We start from the raw sequence: 20,456 nt of genomic DNA on the forward strand, positions 1-20,456 counted from the left end.
CCCTGGTGGAAATATCACATAAATATCTTGTCTATTCCCACCTTCATGGACTTACGAGTAAACAAGATGGTGTTCAGTTCTCGTTGACATGTCTTCTATTTTGACTTATATTTCTTATCATATAAACAGGATCTTTCACCATCTCTATCAACTCCAATTCTTTGCACCCAATATGCTAATGAGGCACTCTAGTGTCAGGTGGGTGGTCTCTGCTTCATACCAGGACAACCCACCTGACCGTATAGAGCCTAATCAGCATATCAGGTCCTGAAACTAACAGATATGATTCCTCAGGAATAGTAGGGGCTAGAGAAAAAAATCCAACTATGGCAGATTCAGTGAAGGATTCTAAGAGCTGGAGTTGGTGGAGATGATGAGATGTAAGTCACACGTGACAAGATTATAGGTGTCCTTTATGTATTCGTACAGATACTTCATAGATCATGGATGGTCAGATGTATATGGGCTGATATAAAGGGGCTTTATTTCCCTCGGTCACATGTGGGGTTTGTTACAGTAAATTGTTGGTAGTTATTGTTGAAGGGTACAAGGGAGTGTACATGAGGCAGTATCATATCTCCATGGAAAGTGTGTTTTTTTGCAAAAAAAAATAAAAAGCTGTACTCATTTACTTTGCACTGCCGCATATGCCATGCAGTATGTCTTGCTTACTGGACTGGACCATTAAAGGGAATATATCTGTTCAATTTTTTTTACAAACAGATAACAAAATCTAAGATTTTACCTGTTGTGCTGTATTTTCCATGGTCACATCTAGATATATTATAGAATGCCTACAGTGATTTCAGTATTACATGATGACATTGCTTTCCTGGCCATCACCTGGCTATACACATTAGCAGAACCTGAGGATTACAACAGGGTCACCCAACACCTAATGTACATAGGGGACTCCCAACTCTCCCCCTATGGCAGATAATGGGGAAAGAAGAGTCAGGCATGTTGGATTTCAATATGCTCAATCCTTTTATTGTCAGCTAAGATACGCCGCTACCAGAGGCAGGCGAGTGTGTATGGGTTTGGGGAATCAGGATAGGTGGCCATTGGCTGTATCTCATGTGTATTAGACTCGGAAACATAAACAGCCTTGTATTTCTCGATGGCTCTTTATGTTTCTAATACTGTCTGACTACCATGGAATTAGAACAACTTCTTCTCCAAATATTTATGTATTTAGCTTACGGATATAGCGCCATCATATTGCTCAGCCACTGTCCCATATAGGTCTCACAATTTACATTCCCTATCAATATGTTTTTGGAGTGTGGGAGGAAACCGGTGTCGGGGGAATGCCCCGGGGTAGCTGCAGCCGGTTTCTGAATCTAGGAGAGATGTGTTACGAGCTCGGAGAACACACAGACACAGACCACTTGATTCTGTATTGGAAGTGTTCTGAGATTTATTACAAGTTATTGGCTTATAAAGAGGAGAGTGTGTGCGGCCATATTAGCAGGACTTTATATTGTGACTAGCTGTGATATCCTTTGATTTCTGCAACATGGCACCGCTATGGGATCAGATGAGAATTGTCTGGGAAATAAACGCCACAGTTTGGCTGCAGAGAAACGCAGCGTTTTACAGTCACTGCTTGGTGGATGGGATTCTAGCAAACCTCATCCAAACCTTACATAAAAATATGCACAGCAGACATGCTGCCATTGCCAAAACGTCAAGGTTAGAACTGTAGCCTTGCAGCGCTGGAGTCCTGGGTTATAATCCTGCTGGACAACATCTGCAAGGAGTTTGTATGTTCTCCCTGTGTTTACGTGGGTTTCTTCAGGGTACTCCGGTGCCATGTTGCAGAAATCAAAGGATATTACAGCTATAGTCACAATATAAAGTCATGCTGATATGGCCGCACACACTCTTTTCCGGTGCGGGGTAGTACACTGAACATAGTAGCTACAAGTAATACTGCACAATGTGAGATACTATAAGATAACCGGTGATAAATTCCCTTTAATGCGCAGCGTTTGTCAGCGTGTGTCACGTGTCTGTCCTCTGTCTTATATGTGTCCGTGTTGTTTCCTTGTTTTCAAGCCACCTGACTAATGAGATACCTGAGTAAGTAAAATGCCCGACATGCCCACTCCATGTGCCCCATCAGGTGTGCTCTCCATTTACGTAGTGTCGATCACTGCTTGCACATGTTATCCTGCAGCCATGACAGTCTGCCTCTCATTCATTCCTCCATTGCTCATATTGTCTTTGTCCATCTACATGAATATGAAGTGCGTCCATGTATCGCCCCCGTATCTCCAAATCTTTGTCCTCTCCCATTCAGAGCATCCATTGATTCTTGAGTTCTTCTGGTTCACTGTCATCATCTTAAGCATAATACATCAACTGGTAAACGGAACAATACAAGCCATTATCACGGACAGCCAGTCCAGCAACATAATAATGTACATTTTCTTGTGTCCTTGTCTTTCTACAGTAAGGTCTGTCTATCTCGTCTTTGTAAACTTTGCAGTTGCTTTGAGGAGGATAGATAGCAGTATCGTCTGCGTCCTTCGAGGTGGCGGAGGATGGGTGCTGTAATGCAGCAGATTGTTGAGTAGGAGTCTGCACAGTTAGCAGTAGGTTTATCGTAGAGAGGATCGAACTATCAACCTGCTGCAGTTCTCATCTTAGTTGTTAATGGCTGTATAGGTTTGGAGATTTAGCCCCAAAACTATGTGGCCATAAACAATGAACAAGCAATAGGAAGACATTTTTGCTGATTTATTATAAAACCTGAAGGATTGCATGGCTGTGTAGCTTTCGCCTGCACCGTGGCTGCGCCTGGGCCACCCAGTGACTGCCACATCTGGCCTTACCCATATGTACGCATTTAGACTAAATTGGAGGTATAGAGAGGTGCAGCATGGGCTTATAGCAGTCTCCTGGTGCTGTATTATAGTACAACATTGTTGTAGCCCTGTGCATGTAGCCTAGACTTGCACCATTTTCTGCATTTTCATCTCAGCTGCAATTGAGTTGTCCAACTATGGGTGAGCACACAGCTATAAGCATCAAGCTTAAAGGGGTTATCCACTTTCTACTGCTGATGGTCCAGCCTTAATCAACATTAGATCTGCCATGGCTTGAAATCTGGAACAGATCAGATCAGATCCTGTCAGGTTTATGTACTGCATTGTTGTCCCATTGAAGTGTATGGGGAAGTACTGTAGTACCTAACACCACCACTACACGGCAGCACAGCTCCTGACACGTAAACATGACCAGGAGCGACCTGAACAGCATATCTGGAGGGGTCCTGGTTGTCGGACCTAATATTGGTGGCCTCCCCAAAGGAAAGGACATCAGTAGTAGAAAGTGGATAACTCCTTCAGTTCCTACTCAGCACTACTGGGACATATGTTAATAACTGACTTATCCAAACTATTCTATCCTCAATGTATCAAAACATGGAAATCCAAAAAACATGGGTTGTGCCGATAGTCTACAAATGCATCATGGACAATATAGCAATTTCGCATTTCAAGCAGTTACTTGTAGTTCACAAATTTAGTTGCGTTGCTTACTGTTTACTGTTTTCGCCTTGTATCCTGAAAATTATGTGATAGTTATTATCTGTAGCAAAAAAAAACTGCTTAAAGGAAACCCGTCACAATGAACATGGTGCCAATATGTTGGTAGCAGGTTATAGAGCAGGAGGAGCTGAGCAGATTGATATATAGGTTTGTGGGAAAAGGTTCAATATAAAATCTAATCCATTCACTTAAATCCCTTTCAGGGTCCAGTGGGCGGTGTAATGTATGACTGTCCCTTCTGTGCACACTCATAGATATACTCAGAGATAAATGTCAATGACTGAGTAGGACCGCCCACTGGACTCCTAATGAAAAAAATTGCAAGTTATACAAAAAATATTTTCTGTAAATCCATATATCAGTCAGATCAGATTCTCCTGCTCTGTAACATGCTGCCTGCAAACTGCATAGTTATTATGAGGGGTTCCCCTTAAATTCTTTAGATGTAAATACTATGAAGGCAACCTTAACCTCCTGAGATGTTGTGGGACTACAAGCTGAATTTGGTCCTGTCTCTTAGCACCTTGAGAATGGCCATAGCTCTGTTAGGAACCTTTAGGTTCTTTCTATCAAAAAGTTAGTTCTATACATTTATGATTTTGTAAAAAGGGATTGTGTATTACTGACAGGTCTGGAACAATTCCTACATAGATCACCCCTTGAAGTCTAGTCCTTGGAGCTCCATTTCACTATAGCCCCTATTTAAAGAGGAACTTTCACCACCTTCAATAAGTCCAGCTCTTTATATCCATAAGCGCTGCTTCATTGAATCTGTCTCAGTTGGAATTTTTTCTCTAGCCCCCACCATTCCCGAGAAAACAACCCTATTAGTTTTGGTGCCTGGCATGTTATTTAGGCTGTGTGGGCAGTATCAGGCAGGAGCAGACAAGGCGTGTGTCTCTGAGCTCTGACACTGGCTGCCTCTGATTGGAGCTCTGACTCACGCCCCCTGCCTGACACCGCCCTAATGCAGCGCCTAAACAGGCACCAAAACTACCTGCACTTGCGACTCCGGAACGGTGAGGGCTAGAGAGGAAATTCCAACTGTGCTAGAATCAGTGGAGCGATGACTATTAACAGATGCTAAGAACTTGAATTGGTGAAGTTAAAATGTCCTCTTTAACCCTTGAATAGAAGCCATGATCGGCTTCTATAGATTGATGTTGAGGATCTGCGTTGACTATTTGCAGAAGAAGAGGTACTTGGGAGTGACTGCATCTCAGATTATAATGGAGGGTATTGAAGTCTTGTCTATGGACATTATCAGATTCATTTTTTAAGGCTTATTGAGATTCATCCACTGCAGAGATCACATAATGCAGGAAATAGTAAGTGGATGAATCCCGCCATTAACCCCCATCCCAGAGAGAGCCGAGTCAAATGTAACAAACAAGATTAGCGAGTCTTCTATTGCCTGCGGCTCAGAAGAAAGACCAGATCCATTTGTCTGCTCCTCTGTGGAGTCATTTTGACACATATCCTCTATGGTACTCCTCTTTCTACAAAGTAATAAAATAATGTTTTTAAAAATGACTGTAATAGTCCTCAATACAGAATGATAGACAGCAGCCAGGGAGCAGAGCCGGGCCGGGAAACTGGGACAGAACACTTTCAGGGTTGTCTGAAAACTTCACATAAGATTGGGTAAATTAGGCTATGTATGTAAAGCCTGTATACTGTATTAATAGGATTCATCAGGTGGGGGTCCCTTACATTGGTTTTACCTCTGGGGAACCTGTTATGACGACAATGCAGTCAACAATTAACAGCTCTTAAAGGGATATTCCAGAATTTTTATGTTGATGGCTAATCCTTACAATAGGTGATACATATCAGGTTTTTAGGGTCTGTTACGCCAGGTACCCCACTGATAAGATGATTGAAGAGATTACTGTGGGGCCACCTTAACCATAGAATAAACAGGCCCTATGATAGTGGGGGCGCTCTCAGCCAACCTAGATCAAGCGGGACAGTATGGCATTTTGGCCCCTTAGGTTGCAGATAAAGTTGAATACATTGGTAGAGCATGGATCTATCAGCTCGGAGCTCCACCATTCAGGTTGTAGCCACTTTAGGGAACATTAAATTATGTTGGGGCCCCACTTAAGAAACCTTTGCACCTACTAATGTGTTAAAATGGCCTTGGGTTGCAAAACTTGGATGAGTACTACGGCCTCTTATCAGTGCCATAAGTCACGGGATCCATGAACAGGACTGAGCTGCTATACCAGGTCCAGCCACTATGCTATGTATGGAGCTGTGCCTCTTATACAGTGAAGAGATGTAACCCTCACTTCCCTTTCAATCAGCTGATCGGTGCAGGTGCTGGGTCTCAAACCCCACCAACCTGATATTGTTGACTTCTCCTAAGGCTAGGCCATAAACAGAAAAAGCCTGGAGTACTCCTTTAATAATGCATTTTGTATTTTGCAGCCACATTTTTGCTTCTATGTGGGGGTCTTACTCTATGGGGGTTGGTAATAAATGCGTTTTCTGCACTTTTCCTGCTGCTGCTTACTGCATGCCTCCCCCTTTCTTTCTGCTTCTAAAGTCTTGGCCCTGTGGACAATCCAGATGACCCCAGGTAAGTCCCTCCACTGCCTGCTTTGTCTGTCGCCGCTCTTTGTGTGGTCCCTTTATGTTGGATCAGCTATGACATTTTCCATGTTTATCACTAGTAGTACATTCTGTAGATTGGAGAAGAGGAGAGGCGAACTGGTGCGGGACTGGTGCAAACATAGATCAGATCTGCACAACAATTGTGAAGACAGCCCCGGGCACCACTCCATGCTCCAGATAGTGTCCTATTCATTTGCAGAAAGATATACTGTATGTTATTTTAGGATCATTGCACCTTCATAGAATCCCCTTCCACTAAGTTGTAAAAATATGAGGTCCCTAACCTTGCACCCTGAGTGTAAGAGAGTAGCCCTAACCTTAATGCCATGCCAGCTGGAGGAATCTGAAGCTTGCCCGCTATGTGGTCCATGTGTCAGGTGTGGTTGATTGTATAATCCACGGAAAATTATCCATGTAGCTATGTGTATGTATCTAGCCAAGCGTTCCGAAGAAGACGCCCAGTGCTCGGATCAAGTGAAGGGGGGAGGTTCTTGGTTTATGTATTTGCCAGCACTGAGTCCTAGTCAGAGGGCACCTCAAGTATTAAACAGCTATAGAGGTCAGGATATACCTTCTGTAACTTATTACATGGAGATCCCATTCTGATTATTTGGCATATTGAGTTAGCACCGCCATGTCATGAACTTTGTGCCCACATATCAAGATATTAGCAAGTTGTGCAGTATGAACTAGATGGAAACCCTCTCATGCAAGCCGAGCACGGTCTTCTTAAAGTGAACCTTTTCCCTGGTTCGGATCTCTCCACACGTCTTCCTCATCTGTTATACACAGTCCAGTCACATTAATGTGACCACCTGTCAGAATCCAGAATAACCACCTTTGGCAGAGCGGACCGCTGCGAGACGTGCAGGAAGAGAGGGGATGTTGTGATGATGTTCACTGGGATGTTGAGCCATGCCGACTCCAGTGCCGTGGCCAGCTGCGCTAGGTTACGCGGTTGAGCATCTATGGCACAAACAACCCAATCGAGGTGGTCCCATAGATTCTCGATTGGGTTCAAATCTGGGGAATTTTCTGGCCAACGGACTACAGTAAACTCATCCTGGTGCTCCTCGAACCACACACGTACACTGCGAGCTTTATGATATGTCCTGCTGGTAGATGCCATCATCCTGAGAAAAAACATTTCGCATGTAGGGGTGAACATGGTCCGCAAGGATAGATGCATACTTGTGTTGATCCATCGTGCCTTCCACAATGATGAGTGCACCCAGATGGCTGATGACACGTGCCTTCTGTGATTGGTTATTTAACGTTAACGTCAAAAGAAGGTGGTCACATTAATATGACTGGACTGTGTACTTGCTTTATCTCCTATGTTTGTCAATGTTACACTGCCTATGGGGAATGAGGGTTTGGCACAGGTTCATGAAGATGTGCCCGCCTGATGTAGGTAAGCCTTACCAGGGGCAGCTATAACCTCCACTTCTGTAGAAGGGAGAGCAATATACCTTCTCAAAGATTGCAAATTTTCCCCATTCCATTAGCCTACAGCTTTGGGCATCAGTAAAAGTCATTGAATGAAGCCTTTTGTCCTCTTTTCTACATGCGAGGCTGTAGCGAGCCAATAGCAAACCACACACGTGAATACTGAAATATAATTGTAGATTCTCAGAACACAAGTAGTATCACTGTCCATATCACACGGCCTGGTTTTTCCCCTTCGGGAACTTCCCGTCTTCTCAGCTGTTGCTGTGTGGGTGAAGGCATCCAGAAGTTATACTAATTCTGTCAAAAGAAGTATCCCCTCGCTATATGTATCACAGACAGCCGTAAATATGGAACGTGCAGGCAGTTTGCGATGTTGTGTTGTGTTGTCAGTGGTTTGTGTATGTGATGTGTATCAATATAGATATTTCATGTATTCTATCCATCCACACTGTGCCTTGTACTGGATATCACACACAATCCAGCCATATTATATCAGTATGGAGTGTTCATATCACGTTTGTGATTTCCATTTAGTTACATAGTAGATGAGGTTGGATGAAGATATCAGCCCATCAAGTCCAACCTATAACCCTACAATCCGTACAGTGTTGATCCAGGGGAAGGCGAAAAACCTCATGAGGCTCATGCTAATTCCCGACTCCAAGCAAGTAAATCTTTCTTCTGCCCTGGAGACAGAACGGTGTGACTTTATCCATTACACCACTGTATGTTTGGAAGTTGTTTAGCGGGTACAGTTTCCATTGATTCGGTGTGAAGATGAAGTATTGTAATCTAAGGGATTAACCATGTATAACTAATATCCATAGGAAGCAATATTTCTATACAATGAAGTATCAGTCTTGACTCTTAGAATTTGGCCAATCACTATGAACCCCATAATATGTATCACTTAGGCAAGAGAGGCCTTTGCCTATGGATACACTTTCTTATGGGTTTCCCAGTTTTACATCTAATGGTATTATATCTCCCATCTACAGTGAGAAGGCCCTGCTAACCAACCAGTTTGAGCTGAGTATCAAGACTGAAGCCACTCAGGGTCTCATTCTCTGGAGTGGAAAAGGAACCGAACGCTCGGACTACATTGCTCTCGCTGTGGTCGGAGGTTATGTTCAGATGACCTATGACCTCGGATCTAAGCCGGTGATCCTCCGTTCTACTGTCCCGGTCAACACCAACCAGTGGATTCGCATTAAAGCATTGAGGTAAGACATAAACCATTGGTGGACTTTGCCTTTGTGGGCTTTTTTAATGGATACATTCTTCATTTTGCACCTTGTTTGCCACTTTTTGTGACAGTGGGTGGAGAGTAATGCGGACAGGGTATGCCACAAATTTATTATAAGTCGTGCCTGTAGGGAACACCAATCTTAATAAATTCCCCCATTGGGTTTTAGGATCTTATTATGTGATATTGATCAGTTCGCGTGGGGACGGGCGCACTGGGTAGGAGTAAGCATATGCCTGGGATTATTCCTCAATCTGTTATGCCCTTCAGTGCCCCCTGGGACAAGAATAGAGCGAGGCATCTGCAGAATGGTGAACGGGTGGAAAAGCTAACATAGGCGTGCAGGGGCTTGCCTGCTCCAGATTCCAGGGCATTCCTCTGGACCACTCTAGCTCTCTGCTACTAGAGACCTGCACTACAAACACAATGCACCTCATCGAGATGCAAGAAGCATGAATCTGACATCTAAAAGTTTCTTTGGTGCATTCCAAAAACTCAGAAGGTTTATCTGCAGACAAAAGGGGTTGTCCAGAAGATACAAATGAATTAGAAAAAGTTCCGAATGGTATTAAAAAAAATTGACACCTCTTCCAATATCGTTCTGATGTGTCCTGGCTCTTGGTTGCAGTCTTGATCCACGGAAACAAAGGCTCTCTCAATAACTGGCTGAGGCAAGTGGGACCAGGATGGAGAGACCATCTGGGAATTGAGAATCATCGGAACAGAAATGAGGGGAGATCATTGAGATAGATATGAGGTTTCCACCATTCTGGGCCTTTTCTATATATTTTATCACCTGGACAACCACTTAGAAAGCCTGTAAGCCATAAAGAAGTGTATGGTCCTCTAAACGCCAAAGCACGTATTAGGATTTCTACTGCTTGGGATGAAAGGGGTTAAGTTATGTAGGATTTGTAGTCACATTACATTCCATGAACGACAGGACTTTCCATGGGGACTGGCAGGCCATGGTTTTGGAAGGCTGCCGCCCATGGGGGGGATCACTGGGGCTCTGAGCTCTGCGAATGCTTCACATGCCAGGGCTGCAGTATGAGGGACACAATGTACTCTGCCATTGCAGAAATTATAAAAACATTGGGGTCAGGTGGCGGCTGCGTGAATGCGCCAAGAGATTGGCGGATACGAGAAGAATGTGAGATGCAGCGTTTTACCGCAGTGGTCATGGGAGTGTGTACATTAACCCTGATGTGGGGTAACCTTTAGGTTGGGAGTTTTTTTTTTTAGTAGGTTTTATTGGGTTTATGTTTTATTAGCCAAACTCAGGAAGGAAGAACTTTGGCTGTATTCACACAAACACTGAAATAAATGGTCTTGAACAATGGATGATAGGTGTGAATAAGCACATTGAAGTAAATGTGTTCTACAAACCCAGGTTACAAAAATGGCTGTTATAGACTTACGTGTGAATAAGGCCTTATAGCCTAACCACATGATGTAATTGGGATCCCTGTATTCTGCCCATTGCTGTACTTTATATTTTGATCCATTAAATTTATCCATATTTCATGGTTTCTAACTGACCCTTCCTTATATTCTGCTTGAATTCTTTTCTAGAAATAACAGGGATGGCATCCTACAAGTTGGCAATGAGGCTCCAGTCTTTGGTTCATCTCCACTTGGAGCAAAACAACTGGATACGGACGGCGCCCTCTGGCTGGGTATGTATCAGATCAGTAGGGTGTACAATTGGGAAACATTTTTAAAGGGGTTGTCTCACTTTTTTTTTGAGTCCATCTCAACTGACCTCACTTTGGGAACCCCTGGTAATAAGCTGCAAGGTCAAGGATAAATTCTGTCTATTGCATTATGTCCATTCAGATAAATGACCAATATGTCTGTGTGTCCAAGAGCCACACTATACATCTTATTGCTTACCAGACACTGAACAGGTAGTTCAACCAAGTAGTATGCAGTAAGGGAGCATGGATTATCACTTATGTCTATAACTATGATGGGACTACGGAGCGCTGTATCAGTAAAACTAAGCTCCAATTAAAGGGTATTCCCATCTGGTAAAGTTGGGGCTCAGTTCCCATCTGATAAAGAAGGTAGGTAGGCATCTGACCTTTTGTACCCACAACAATCTTGAACTGATACTGAAAAGTGAATAGGGCAGTGCTACAGTACCTTGCACAACCGAGTGGGGAGAGCTCTGCAACCCCCTCCATTCTAAGGATTGTGGGGGGTTCCAAAAGTCAGGAAATAGCCATTATAAGTCAACTGGCCAGAGACAATAAATCACCCAAAGGTTACTGATGGCTAGAGGTATTGTAACCCTGTATGTGTCCACAGTGAAAAAAATGTGTTATACTTACCTGGCTTCTGGCCTCAGGCGCATGCACAGCAGAGCCAAATTTTACTTTACAGGCGTCAGGAGTAACAGAGACCAGTAGAGATCTCCAGGTAAGTATAAAGGGTTGGGGTTTTTGGCTACAAACATAGGGTTACAAAAGGGCTATTTCGTACACTATACCACCATCCCATAAGATTCTCATCAGGTCATCCACAGATCCCAATGGACTTGCATGGTTAGTGTCCTGAATCGACCTGACGGATTCCCTTTAAGAAATGAAGCACTACAGGATTTGGGGCCCTGCAATACACCAGAAATCTAGCTATATCCCATGACTTTACGAGATGAGTTTCCTATGGTTTCCCTACATTCAGTACTGTGCTAATAACCCTCGTCTTTCCCTCGTATTCACATGATGCGCAGTCATACAGTACCTGCACAATATGGAGGCACAATAGCAGATGTACCATGTAGCTTATTATATGTGCACTGAGAAGATGACAGATCAGCACCATTTGTGTCTCCGTATATAAAGGAGAATAAGACAGAGCCGCGCAGAAGCAACAGCTGGACTGCCAAGGATTACTCAGTTCTCATATGCCCTGATAAAAACGCAGATGCCTCCGCACAAAATTTTCAAATGGGGAAAAATGCCAAGAACAAATCCTTCGTACATTTCACATGGAAGCGAGTGGAATAGATAATTGATGTAGTGTAGAGTTTTACCGCAGTAAAAGCTTCTGTATCTCTATATTTAATGTTGTGCTTGGCTCAGTAGACGGCAACGATTTGCAAGGAACAGCCAACTGGTAATGGAGATGAGACGATAGCTAATCCCCGTCCTGTGTCCTCATACACATCTACTCGAGTTCCCTCAAGTCAGGGCAGGTCTGGGTGATGTCTGCCGTTTTATGATCTTCAGTAAAGAGAGGGACTTTCTGAGCTGACCCTCTCCACCGGTATCAGAATCACCGAGGCATCTTAGAGTGGCAGCCAAGGTGTAAGGTTCACGTTACAGAGTTACATTGTAACCCAAATGAAAGGTAGTGAATACTGACCTATTGGACAACTATAAGTCTCCATGTGCACTGCTACAATTTGGTAGTAATTCTTGACTTAGACTTAGTTCACATCATCATTAGAGATGAGCGAACACTAAAATGTTCGAGGTTCGAAATTCGATTCGAACAGCCGCTCAATGTTCGTGTGTTCGAACGGGTTTCGAACCCCATTATAGTCTATGGGGAACAGATACTCGTTAAGGGGGAAACCCAAATCCGTGTCTGGAGGGTCACCAAGTCCACTATGACACCCCAGGAAATGATGCCAACACCTCTGGAATGACACTGGGACAGCAGGGGAAGCATGTCTGGGGGCATCTAACACACCAAAGACCCTCTATTACCCCAACATCACAGCCTAACAACTACACACTTTACACACTCAATACCACCTCTCTGACAGTAGGAAAACACCTTGAAACATGTGTATTTGGCACTTGCAGTGAGGAGAGCTTGTCACCAGCAGTGAATTTGGCCCTTGTAGTAAGTTGAGGTTGGCACCAACATTTGTTTTGAAAATCAGGGTGGATTGAGCCTCTAACCAGCAGAGTTTGGGCAAATTCATGGTGGAGGGAGCCTCTAAACACCCCAGTTTGGGCAAATTCATGGTGGAGGGAGCCTCTAAAAACCCCAGTTTGGACCAATTCATGGTGGAGGGAGCCTCTAACCAGCCCAGTTTGGGCAAATTCATGGTGGAGGGAGCCTCTAAAAAACCCAGTTTGGACCAATTCATGGTGGAGGGAGCCTCTAACCAGCCCAGTTTGGGCAAATTCATGGTGGAGGGAGCCTCTAACCAGCCCAGTTTGGACCAATTAATGGTGGAGGGAGCCTCTAACCAGCCCAGTTTGGACCAATTAATGGTGGAGGGAGCCTCTAACCAGCCCAGTTTGAACCAATTCATGGTGGAGGGAGCCTCTAAACAGCCCAGTTTGGGCAAATTCATGGTGGAGGGAGCCTCTAAAAAACCCAGTTTGGACCAATTCATGGTGGAGGGAGCCTCTAACCAGCCCAGTTTGGACCAATTAATGGTGGAGGGAGCCTCTAACCAGCCCAGTTTGGACCAATTCATGGTGGAGGGAGCCTCTAAACAGCCAAGTTTTGGGAAATTCATGGTGGAGGGAGCCTCTAACCAGCCCAGTTTGGACCAATTCATGGTGGAGGGAGCCTCTAAACAGCCAAGTTTTGGGAAATTCATGGTGGAGGGAGCCTCTAACCAGCCCAGTTTGGACCAATTCATGGTGGAGGGAGCCTCTAAAAAACCCAGTTTGGACCAATTCATGGTGGAGGGAGCCTCTAAACAGCCCAGTTTGGGCAAATTCATGGTGGAGGGAGCCTCTAACCAGCCCAGTTTGGACCAATTAATGGTGGAGGGAGCCTCTAAACAGCCCAGTTTGGGCAAATTCATGGTGGAGGGAGCCTCTAACCAGCCCAGTTTGGACCAATTCATGGTGGAGGGAGCCTCTAACCAGCCCAGTTTGGGCAAATTCATGGTGGAGGGAGCCTCTAAAAAACCCAGTTTGGACCAATTCATGGTGGAGGGAGCCTCTAACCAGCCCAGTTTGGGCAAATTCATGGTGGAGGGAGCCTCTAACCAGCCCAGTTTGGACCAATTAATGGTGGAGGGAGCCTCTAACCAGCCCAGTTTGGACCAATTCATGGTGGAGGGAGCCTCTAACCAGCCCAGTTTGGACCAATTAATGGTGGAGGGAGCCTCTAAACAGCCAAGTTTTGGGAAATTCATGGTGGAGGGAGCCTCTAACCAGCCCAGTTTGGACCAATTCATGGTGGAGGGAGCCTCTAAACAGCCCAGTTTGGGCAAATTCATGGTGGAGGGAGCCTCTAAAAAACCCAGTTTGGACCAATTCATGGTGGAGGGAGCCTCTAATTAGCCCAGTTTGGACCAATTAATTGTGGAGGGAGCCTCTAACCAGCCCAGTTTGGACCAATTAATGGTGGAGGGAGCCTCTAAACAGCCCAGTTTGGGCAAATTCATGGTGGAGGGAGCCTCTAACCAGCCCAGTTTGGACCAATTAATGGTGGAGGGAGCCTCTAACCAGCCCAGTTTGGACCAATTAATGGTGGAGGGAGCCTCTAACCACCCCAGTTTGGACCAATTCATGGTGGAGGGAGCCTCTAACCAGCCCAGTTTGGACCAATTCATGGTGGAGGGAGCCTCTAAAAAACCCAGTTTGGACCAATTCATGGTGGAGGGAGCCTCTAAACAGCCCAGTTTGGGCAAATTCATGGTGGAGGGAGCCTCTAAAAAACCCAGTTTGGACCAATTCATGGTGGAGGGAGCCTCTAACCAGCCCAGTTTGGACCAATTAATGGTGGAGGGAGCCTCTAAACAGCCAAGTTTGGACCAATTCATGGTGGAGGGAGCCTCTAAAAACCCCAGTTTGGACCAATTCATGGTGGAGGGAGCCTCTAACCAGCCCAGTTTGGACCAATTAATGGTGGAGGGAGCCTCTAACCAGCCCAGTTTGGACCAATTAATGGTGGAGGGAGCCTCTAACCACCCCAGTTTGGACCAATTCATGGTGGAGGGAGCCTCTAAACAGCCAAGTTTGGACCAATTCATGGTGAAGGGAGCCTCTAAAAACCCGTTTGGACCAATTCATGGTGGAGGGAGCCTCTAACCAGCCCAGTTTGGGCAAATTCATGGTGGAGGGAGCCTCTAAACAGCCCAGTTTGGGCAAATTCATGGTGGAGGGAGCCTCTAACCAGCCCAGTTTGGACCAATTAATGGTGGAGGGAGCCTCTAACCAGCCCAGTTTGGACCAATTAATGGTGGAGGGAGCCTCTAACCACCCCAGTTTGGACCAATTCATGGTGGAGGGAGCCTCTAAACAGCCAAGTTTGGACCAATTCATGGTGGAGGGAGCCTCTAAAAACCCCAGTTTGGACCAATTCATGGTGGAGGGAGCCTCTAACCAGCCCAGTTTGGACCAATTAATGGTGGAGGGAGCCTCTAAACAGCCAAGTTTTGGGAAATTCATGGTGGAGGGAGCCTCTAACCAGCCCAGTTTGGACCAATTCATGGTGGAGGGAGCCTCTAAAAAACCCAGTTTGGACCAATTCATGGTGGAGGGAGCCTCTAACCAGCCCAGTTTGGACCAATTCATGGTGGAGGGAGCCTCTAAACAGCCCAGTTTGGGCAAATTCATGGTGGAGGGAGCCTCTAAAAAACCCAGTTTGGACCAATTCATGGTGGAGGGAGCCTCTAATTAGCCCAGTTTGGACCAATTAATTGTGGAGGGAGCCTCTAACCAGCCCAGTTTGGACCAATTAATGGTGGAGGGAGCCTCTAAACAGCCCAGTTTGGGCAAATTCATGGTGGAGGGAGCCTCTAACCAGCCCAGTTTGGACCAATTAATGGTGGAGGGAGCCTCTAACCAGCCCAGTTTGGACCAATTAATGGTGGAGGGAGCCTCTAACCACCCCAGTTTGGACCACTTCATGGTGGAGGGAGCCTCTAACCAGCCCAGTTTGGACCAATTCATGGTGGAGGGAGCCTCTAAAAAACCCAGTTTGGACCAATTCATGGTGGAGGGAGCCTCTAAACAGCCCAGTTTGGGCAAATTCATGGTGGAGGGAGCCTCTAAAAAACCCAGTTTGGACCAATTCATGGTGGAGGGAGCCTCTAACCAGCCCAGTTTGGACCAATTAATGGTGGAGGGAGCCTCTAAACAGCCAAGTTTTGGGAAATTCATGGTGGAGGGAGCCTCTAACCAGCCCAGTTTGGACCAATTCATGGTGGAGGGAGCCTCTAAACAGCCCAGTTTGGGCAAATTCATGGTGGAGGGAGCCTCTAAAAAACCCAGTTTGGACCAATTCATGGTGGAGGGAGCCTCTAATTAGCCCAGTTTGGACCAATTAATTGTGGAGGGAGCCTCTAACCAGCCCAGTTTGGACCAATTAATGGTGGAGGGAGCCTCTAAACAGCCCAGTTTGGGCAAATTCATGGTGGAGGGAGCCTCTAACCAGCCCAGTTTGGACCAATTAATGGTGGAGGGAGCCTCTAACCAGCCCAGTTTGGACCAATTAATGGTGGAGGGAGCCTCTAACCACCCCAGTTTGGACCAATTCATGGTGGAGGGAGCCTCTAACCAGCCCAGTTTGGACCAATTCATGGTGGAGGGAGCCTCTAAAAAACCCAGTTTGGACCAATTCATGGTGGAGGGAGCCTCTAAACAGCCCAGTTTGGGCAAATTCATGGTGGAGGGAGCCTCTAAAAAACCCAGTTTGGACCAATTCATGGTGGAGGGAGCCTCTAACCAGCCCAGTTTGGACCAATTAATGGTGGAGGGAGCCTCTAAACAGCCAAGTTTGGACCAATTCATGGTGGAGGGAGCCTCTAAAAACCCCAGTTTGGACCAATTCATGGTGGAGGGAGCCTCTAACCAGCCCAGTTTGGACCAATTAATGGTGGAGGGAGCCTCTAACCAGCCCAGTTTGGACCAATTAATGGTGGAGGGAGCCTCTAACCACCCCAGTTTGGACCAATTCATGGTGGAGGGAGCCTCTAAACAGCCAAGTTTGGACCAATTCATGGTGGAGGGAGCCTCTAAAAACCCCAGTTTGGACCAATTCATGGTGGAGGGAGCCTCTAACCAGCCCAGTTTGGACCAATTAATGGTGGAGGGAGCCTCTAAACAGCCAAGTTTTGGGAAATTCATGGTGGAGGGAGCCTCTAACCAGCCCAGTTTGGACCAATTCATGGTGGAGGGAGCCTCTAAAAAACCCAGTTTGGACCAATTCATGGTGGAGGGAGCCTCTAACCAGCCCAGTTTGGACCAATTCATGGTGGAGGGAGCCTCTAAACAGCCCAGTTTGGGCAAATTCATGGTGGAGGGAGCCTCTAAAAAACCCAGTTTGGACCAATTCATGGTGGAGGGAGCCTCTAATTAGCCCAGTTTGGACCAATTAATTGTGGAGGGAGCCTCTAACCAGCCCAGTTTGGACCAATTAATGGTGGAGGGAGCCTCTAAACAGCCCAGTTTGGGCAAATTCATGGTGGAGGGAGCCTCTAACCAGCCCAGTTTGGACCAATTAATGGTGGAGGGAGCCTCTAACCAGCCCAGTTTGGACCAATTAATGGTGGAGGGAGCCTCTAACCACCCCAGTTTGGACCACTTCATGGTGGAGGGAGCCTCTAACCAGCCCAGTTTGGACCAATTCATGGTGGAGGGAGCCTCTAAAAAACCCAGTTTGGACCAATTCATGGTGGAGGGAGCCTCTAAACAGCCCAGTTTGGGCAAATTCATGGTGGAGGGAGCCTCTAAAAAACCCAGTTTGGACCAATTCATGGTGGAGGGAGCCTCTAACCAGCCCAGTTTGGACCAATTAATGGTGGAGGGAGCCTCTAAACAGCCAAGTTTGGACCAATTCATGGTGGAGGGAGCCTCTAAAAACCCCAGTTTGGACCAATTCATGGTGGAGGGAGCCTCTAACCAGCCCAGTTTGGACCAATTAATGGTGGAGGGAGCCTCTAACCAGCCCAGTTTGGACCAATTAATGGTGGAGGGAGCCTCTAACCACCCCAGTTTGGACCAATTCATGGTGGAGGGAGCCTCTAAACAGCCAAGTTTGGACCAATTCATGGTGAAGGGAGCCTCTAAAAACCCGTTTGGACCAATTCATGGTGGAGGGAGCCTCTAACCAGCCCAGTTTGGGCAAATTCATGGTGGAGGGAGCCTCTAAACAGCCCAGTTTGGGCAAATTCATGGTGGAGGGAGCCTCTAACCAGCCCAGTTTGGACCAATTAATGGTGGAGGGAGCCTCTAACCAGCCCAGTTTGGACCAATTAATGGTGGAGGGAGCCTCTAACCACCCCAGTTTGGACCAATTCATGGTGGAGGGAGCCTCTAAACAGCCAAGTTTGGACCAATTCATGGTGGAGGGAGCCTCTAAAAACCCCAGTTTGGACCAATTCATGGTGGAGGGAGCCTCTAACCAGCCCAGTTTGGACCAATTAATGGTGGAGGGAGCCTCTAAACAGCCAAGTTTTGGGAAATTCATGGTGGAGGGAGCCTCTAACCAGCCCAGTTTGGACCAATTCATGGTGGAGGGAGCCTCTAAAAAACCCAGTTTGGACCAATTCATGGTGGAGGGAGCCTCTAAACAGCCCAGTTTGGGCAAATTCATGGTGGAGGGAGCCTCTAACCAGCCCAGTTTGGACCAATTAATGGTGGAGGGAGCCTCTAAACAGCCCAGTTTGGGCAAATTCATGGTGGAGGGAGCCTCTAACCAGCCCAGTTTGGACCAATTCATGGTGGAGGGAGCCTCTAACCAGCCCAGTTTGGGCAAATTCATGGTGGAGGGAGCCTCTAAAAAACCCAGTTTGGACCAATTCATGGTGGAGGGAGCCTCTAACCAGCCCAGTTTGGACCAATTAATGGTGGAGGGAGCCTCTAAACAGCCAAGTTTGGACCAATTCATGGTGGAGGGAGCCTCTAAAAACCCCAGTTTGGACCAATTCATGGTGGAGGGAGCCTCTAACCAGCCCAGTTTGGACCAATTAATGGTGGAGGGAGCCTCTAACCAGCCCAGTTTGGACCAATTAATGGTGGAGGGAGCCTCTAACCACCCCAGTTTGGACCAATTCATGGTGGAGGGAGCCTCTAAACAGCCAAGTTTGGACCAATTCATGGTGAAGGGAGCCTCTAAAAACCCGTTTGGACCAATTCATGGTGGAGGGAGCCTCTAACCAGCCCAGTTTGGGCAAATTCATGGTGGAGGGAGCCTCTAAACAGCCCAGTTTGGGCAAATTCATGGTGGAGGGAGCCTCTAACCAGCCCAGTTTGGACCAATTAATGGTGGAGGGAGCCTCTAACCAGCCCAGTTTGGACCAATTAATGGTGGAGGGAGCCTCTAACCACCCCAGTTTGGACCAATTCATGGTGGAGGGAGCCTCTAAACAGCCAAGTTTGGACCAATTCATGGTGGAGGGAGCCTCTAAAAACCCCAGTTTGGACCAATTCATGGTGGAGGGAGCCTCTAACCAGCCCAGTTTGGACCAATTAATGGTGGAGGGAGCCTCTAAACAGCCAAGTTTTGGGAAATTCATGGTGGAGGGAGCCTCTAACCAGCCCAGTTTGGACCAATTCATGGTGGAGGGAGCCTCTAAAAAACCCAGTTTGGACCAATTCATGGTGGAGGGAGCCTCTAAACAGCCCAGTTTGGGCAAATTCATGGTGGAGGGAGCCTCTAACCAGCCCAGTTTGGACCAATTAATGGTGGAGGGAGCCTCTAAACAGCCCAGTTTGGGCAAATTCATGGTGGAGGGAGCCTCTAACCAGCCCAGTTTGGACCAATTCATGGTGGAGGGAGCCTCTAACCAGCCCAGTTTGGGCAAATTCATGGTGGAGGGAGCCTCTAAAAAACCCAGTTTGGACCAATTCATGGTGGAGGGAGCCTCTAACCAGCCCAGTTTGGGCAAATTCATGGTGGAGGGAGCCTCTAACCAGCCCAGTTTGGACCAATTAATGGTGGAGGGAGCCTCTAACCAGCCCAGTTTGGACCAATTCATGGTGGAGGGAGCCTCTAACCAGCCCAGTTTGGACCAATTAATGGTGGAGGGAGCCTCTAAACAGCCAAGTTTTGGGAAATTCATGGTGGAGGGAGCCTCTAACCAGCCCAGTTTGGACCAATTCATGGTGGAGGGAGCCTCTAAACAGCCCAGTTTGGGCAAATTCATGGTGGAGGGAGCCTCTAAAAAACCCAGTTTGGACCAATTCATGGTGGAGGGAGCCTCTAATTAGCCCAGTTTGGACCAATTAATTGTGGAGGGAGCCTCTAACCAGCCCAGTTTGGACCAATTAATGGTGGAGGGAGCCTCTAAACAGCCCAGTTTGGGCAAATTCATGGTGGAGGGAGCCTCTAACCAGCCCAGTTTGGACCAATTAATGGTGGAGGGAGCCTCTAACCAGCCCAGTTTGGACCAATTAATGGTGGAGGGAGCCTCTAACCACCCCAGTTTGGACCAATTCATGGTGGAGGGAGCCTCTAACCAGCCCAGTTTGGACCAATTCATGGTGGAGGGAGCCTCTAAAAAACCCAGTTTGGACCAATTCATGGTGGAGGGAGCCTCTAAACAGCCCAGTTTGGGCAAATTCATGGTGGAGGGAGCCTCTAAAAAACCCAGTTTGGACCAATTCATGGTGGAGGGAGCCTCTAACCAGCCCAGTTTGGACCAATTAATGGTG

At 46.6% G+C, this 20,456-nt stretch overlaps 1 protein-coding gene across 2 annotated transcripts in view; it reads left to right on the forward strand.

Moving 5' to 3' along the window:
• Window positions 1-20,456, forward strand: part of AGRN (agrin) — a 428,413-nt gene that overhangs the window by 394,794 nt on the left and 13,163 nt on the right. Inside the window, exons 37-39 of one of the 2 annotated variants that reach the window (XM_075279649.1) lie at window positions 6,109-6,141; window positions 8,627-8,851; window positions 10,450-10,553. In XM_075279649.1, the coding sequence (XP_075135750.1) occupies window positions 6,109-6,141; window positions 8,627-8,851; window positions 10,450-10,553 (362 nt within the window). The remainder of the gene's footprint in view (window positions 1-6,108; window positions 6,142-8,626; window positions 8,852-10,449; window positions 10,554-20,456) is intronic. The other variant, XM_075279650.1, reaches the window with a different exon arrangement.

The sequence above is a fragment of the Leptodactylus fuscus genome, chromosome 6 (genome assembly GCF_031893055.1).
Source record: "Leptodactylus fuscus isolate aLepFus1 chromosome 6, aLepFus1.hap2, whole genome shotgun sequence".
Classification (NCBI taxonomy): domain Eukaryota; kingdom Metazoa; phylum Chordata; class Amphibia; order Anura; family Leptodactylidae; genus Leptodactylus; species Leptodactylus fuscus.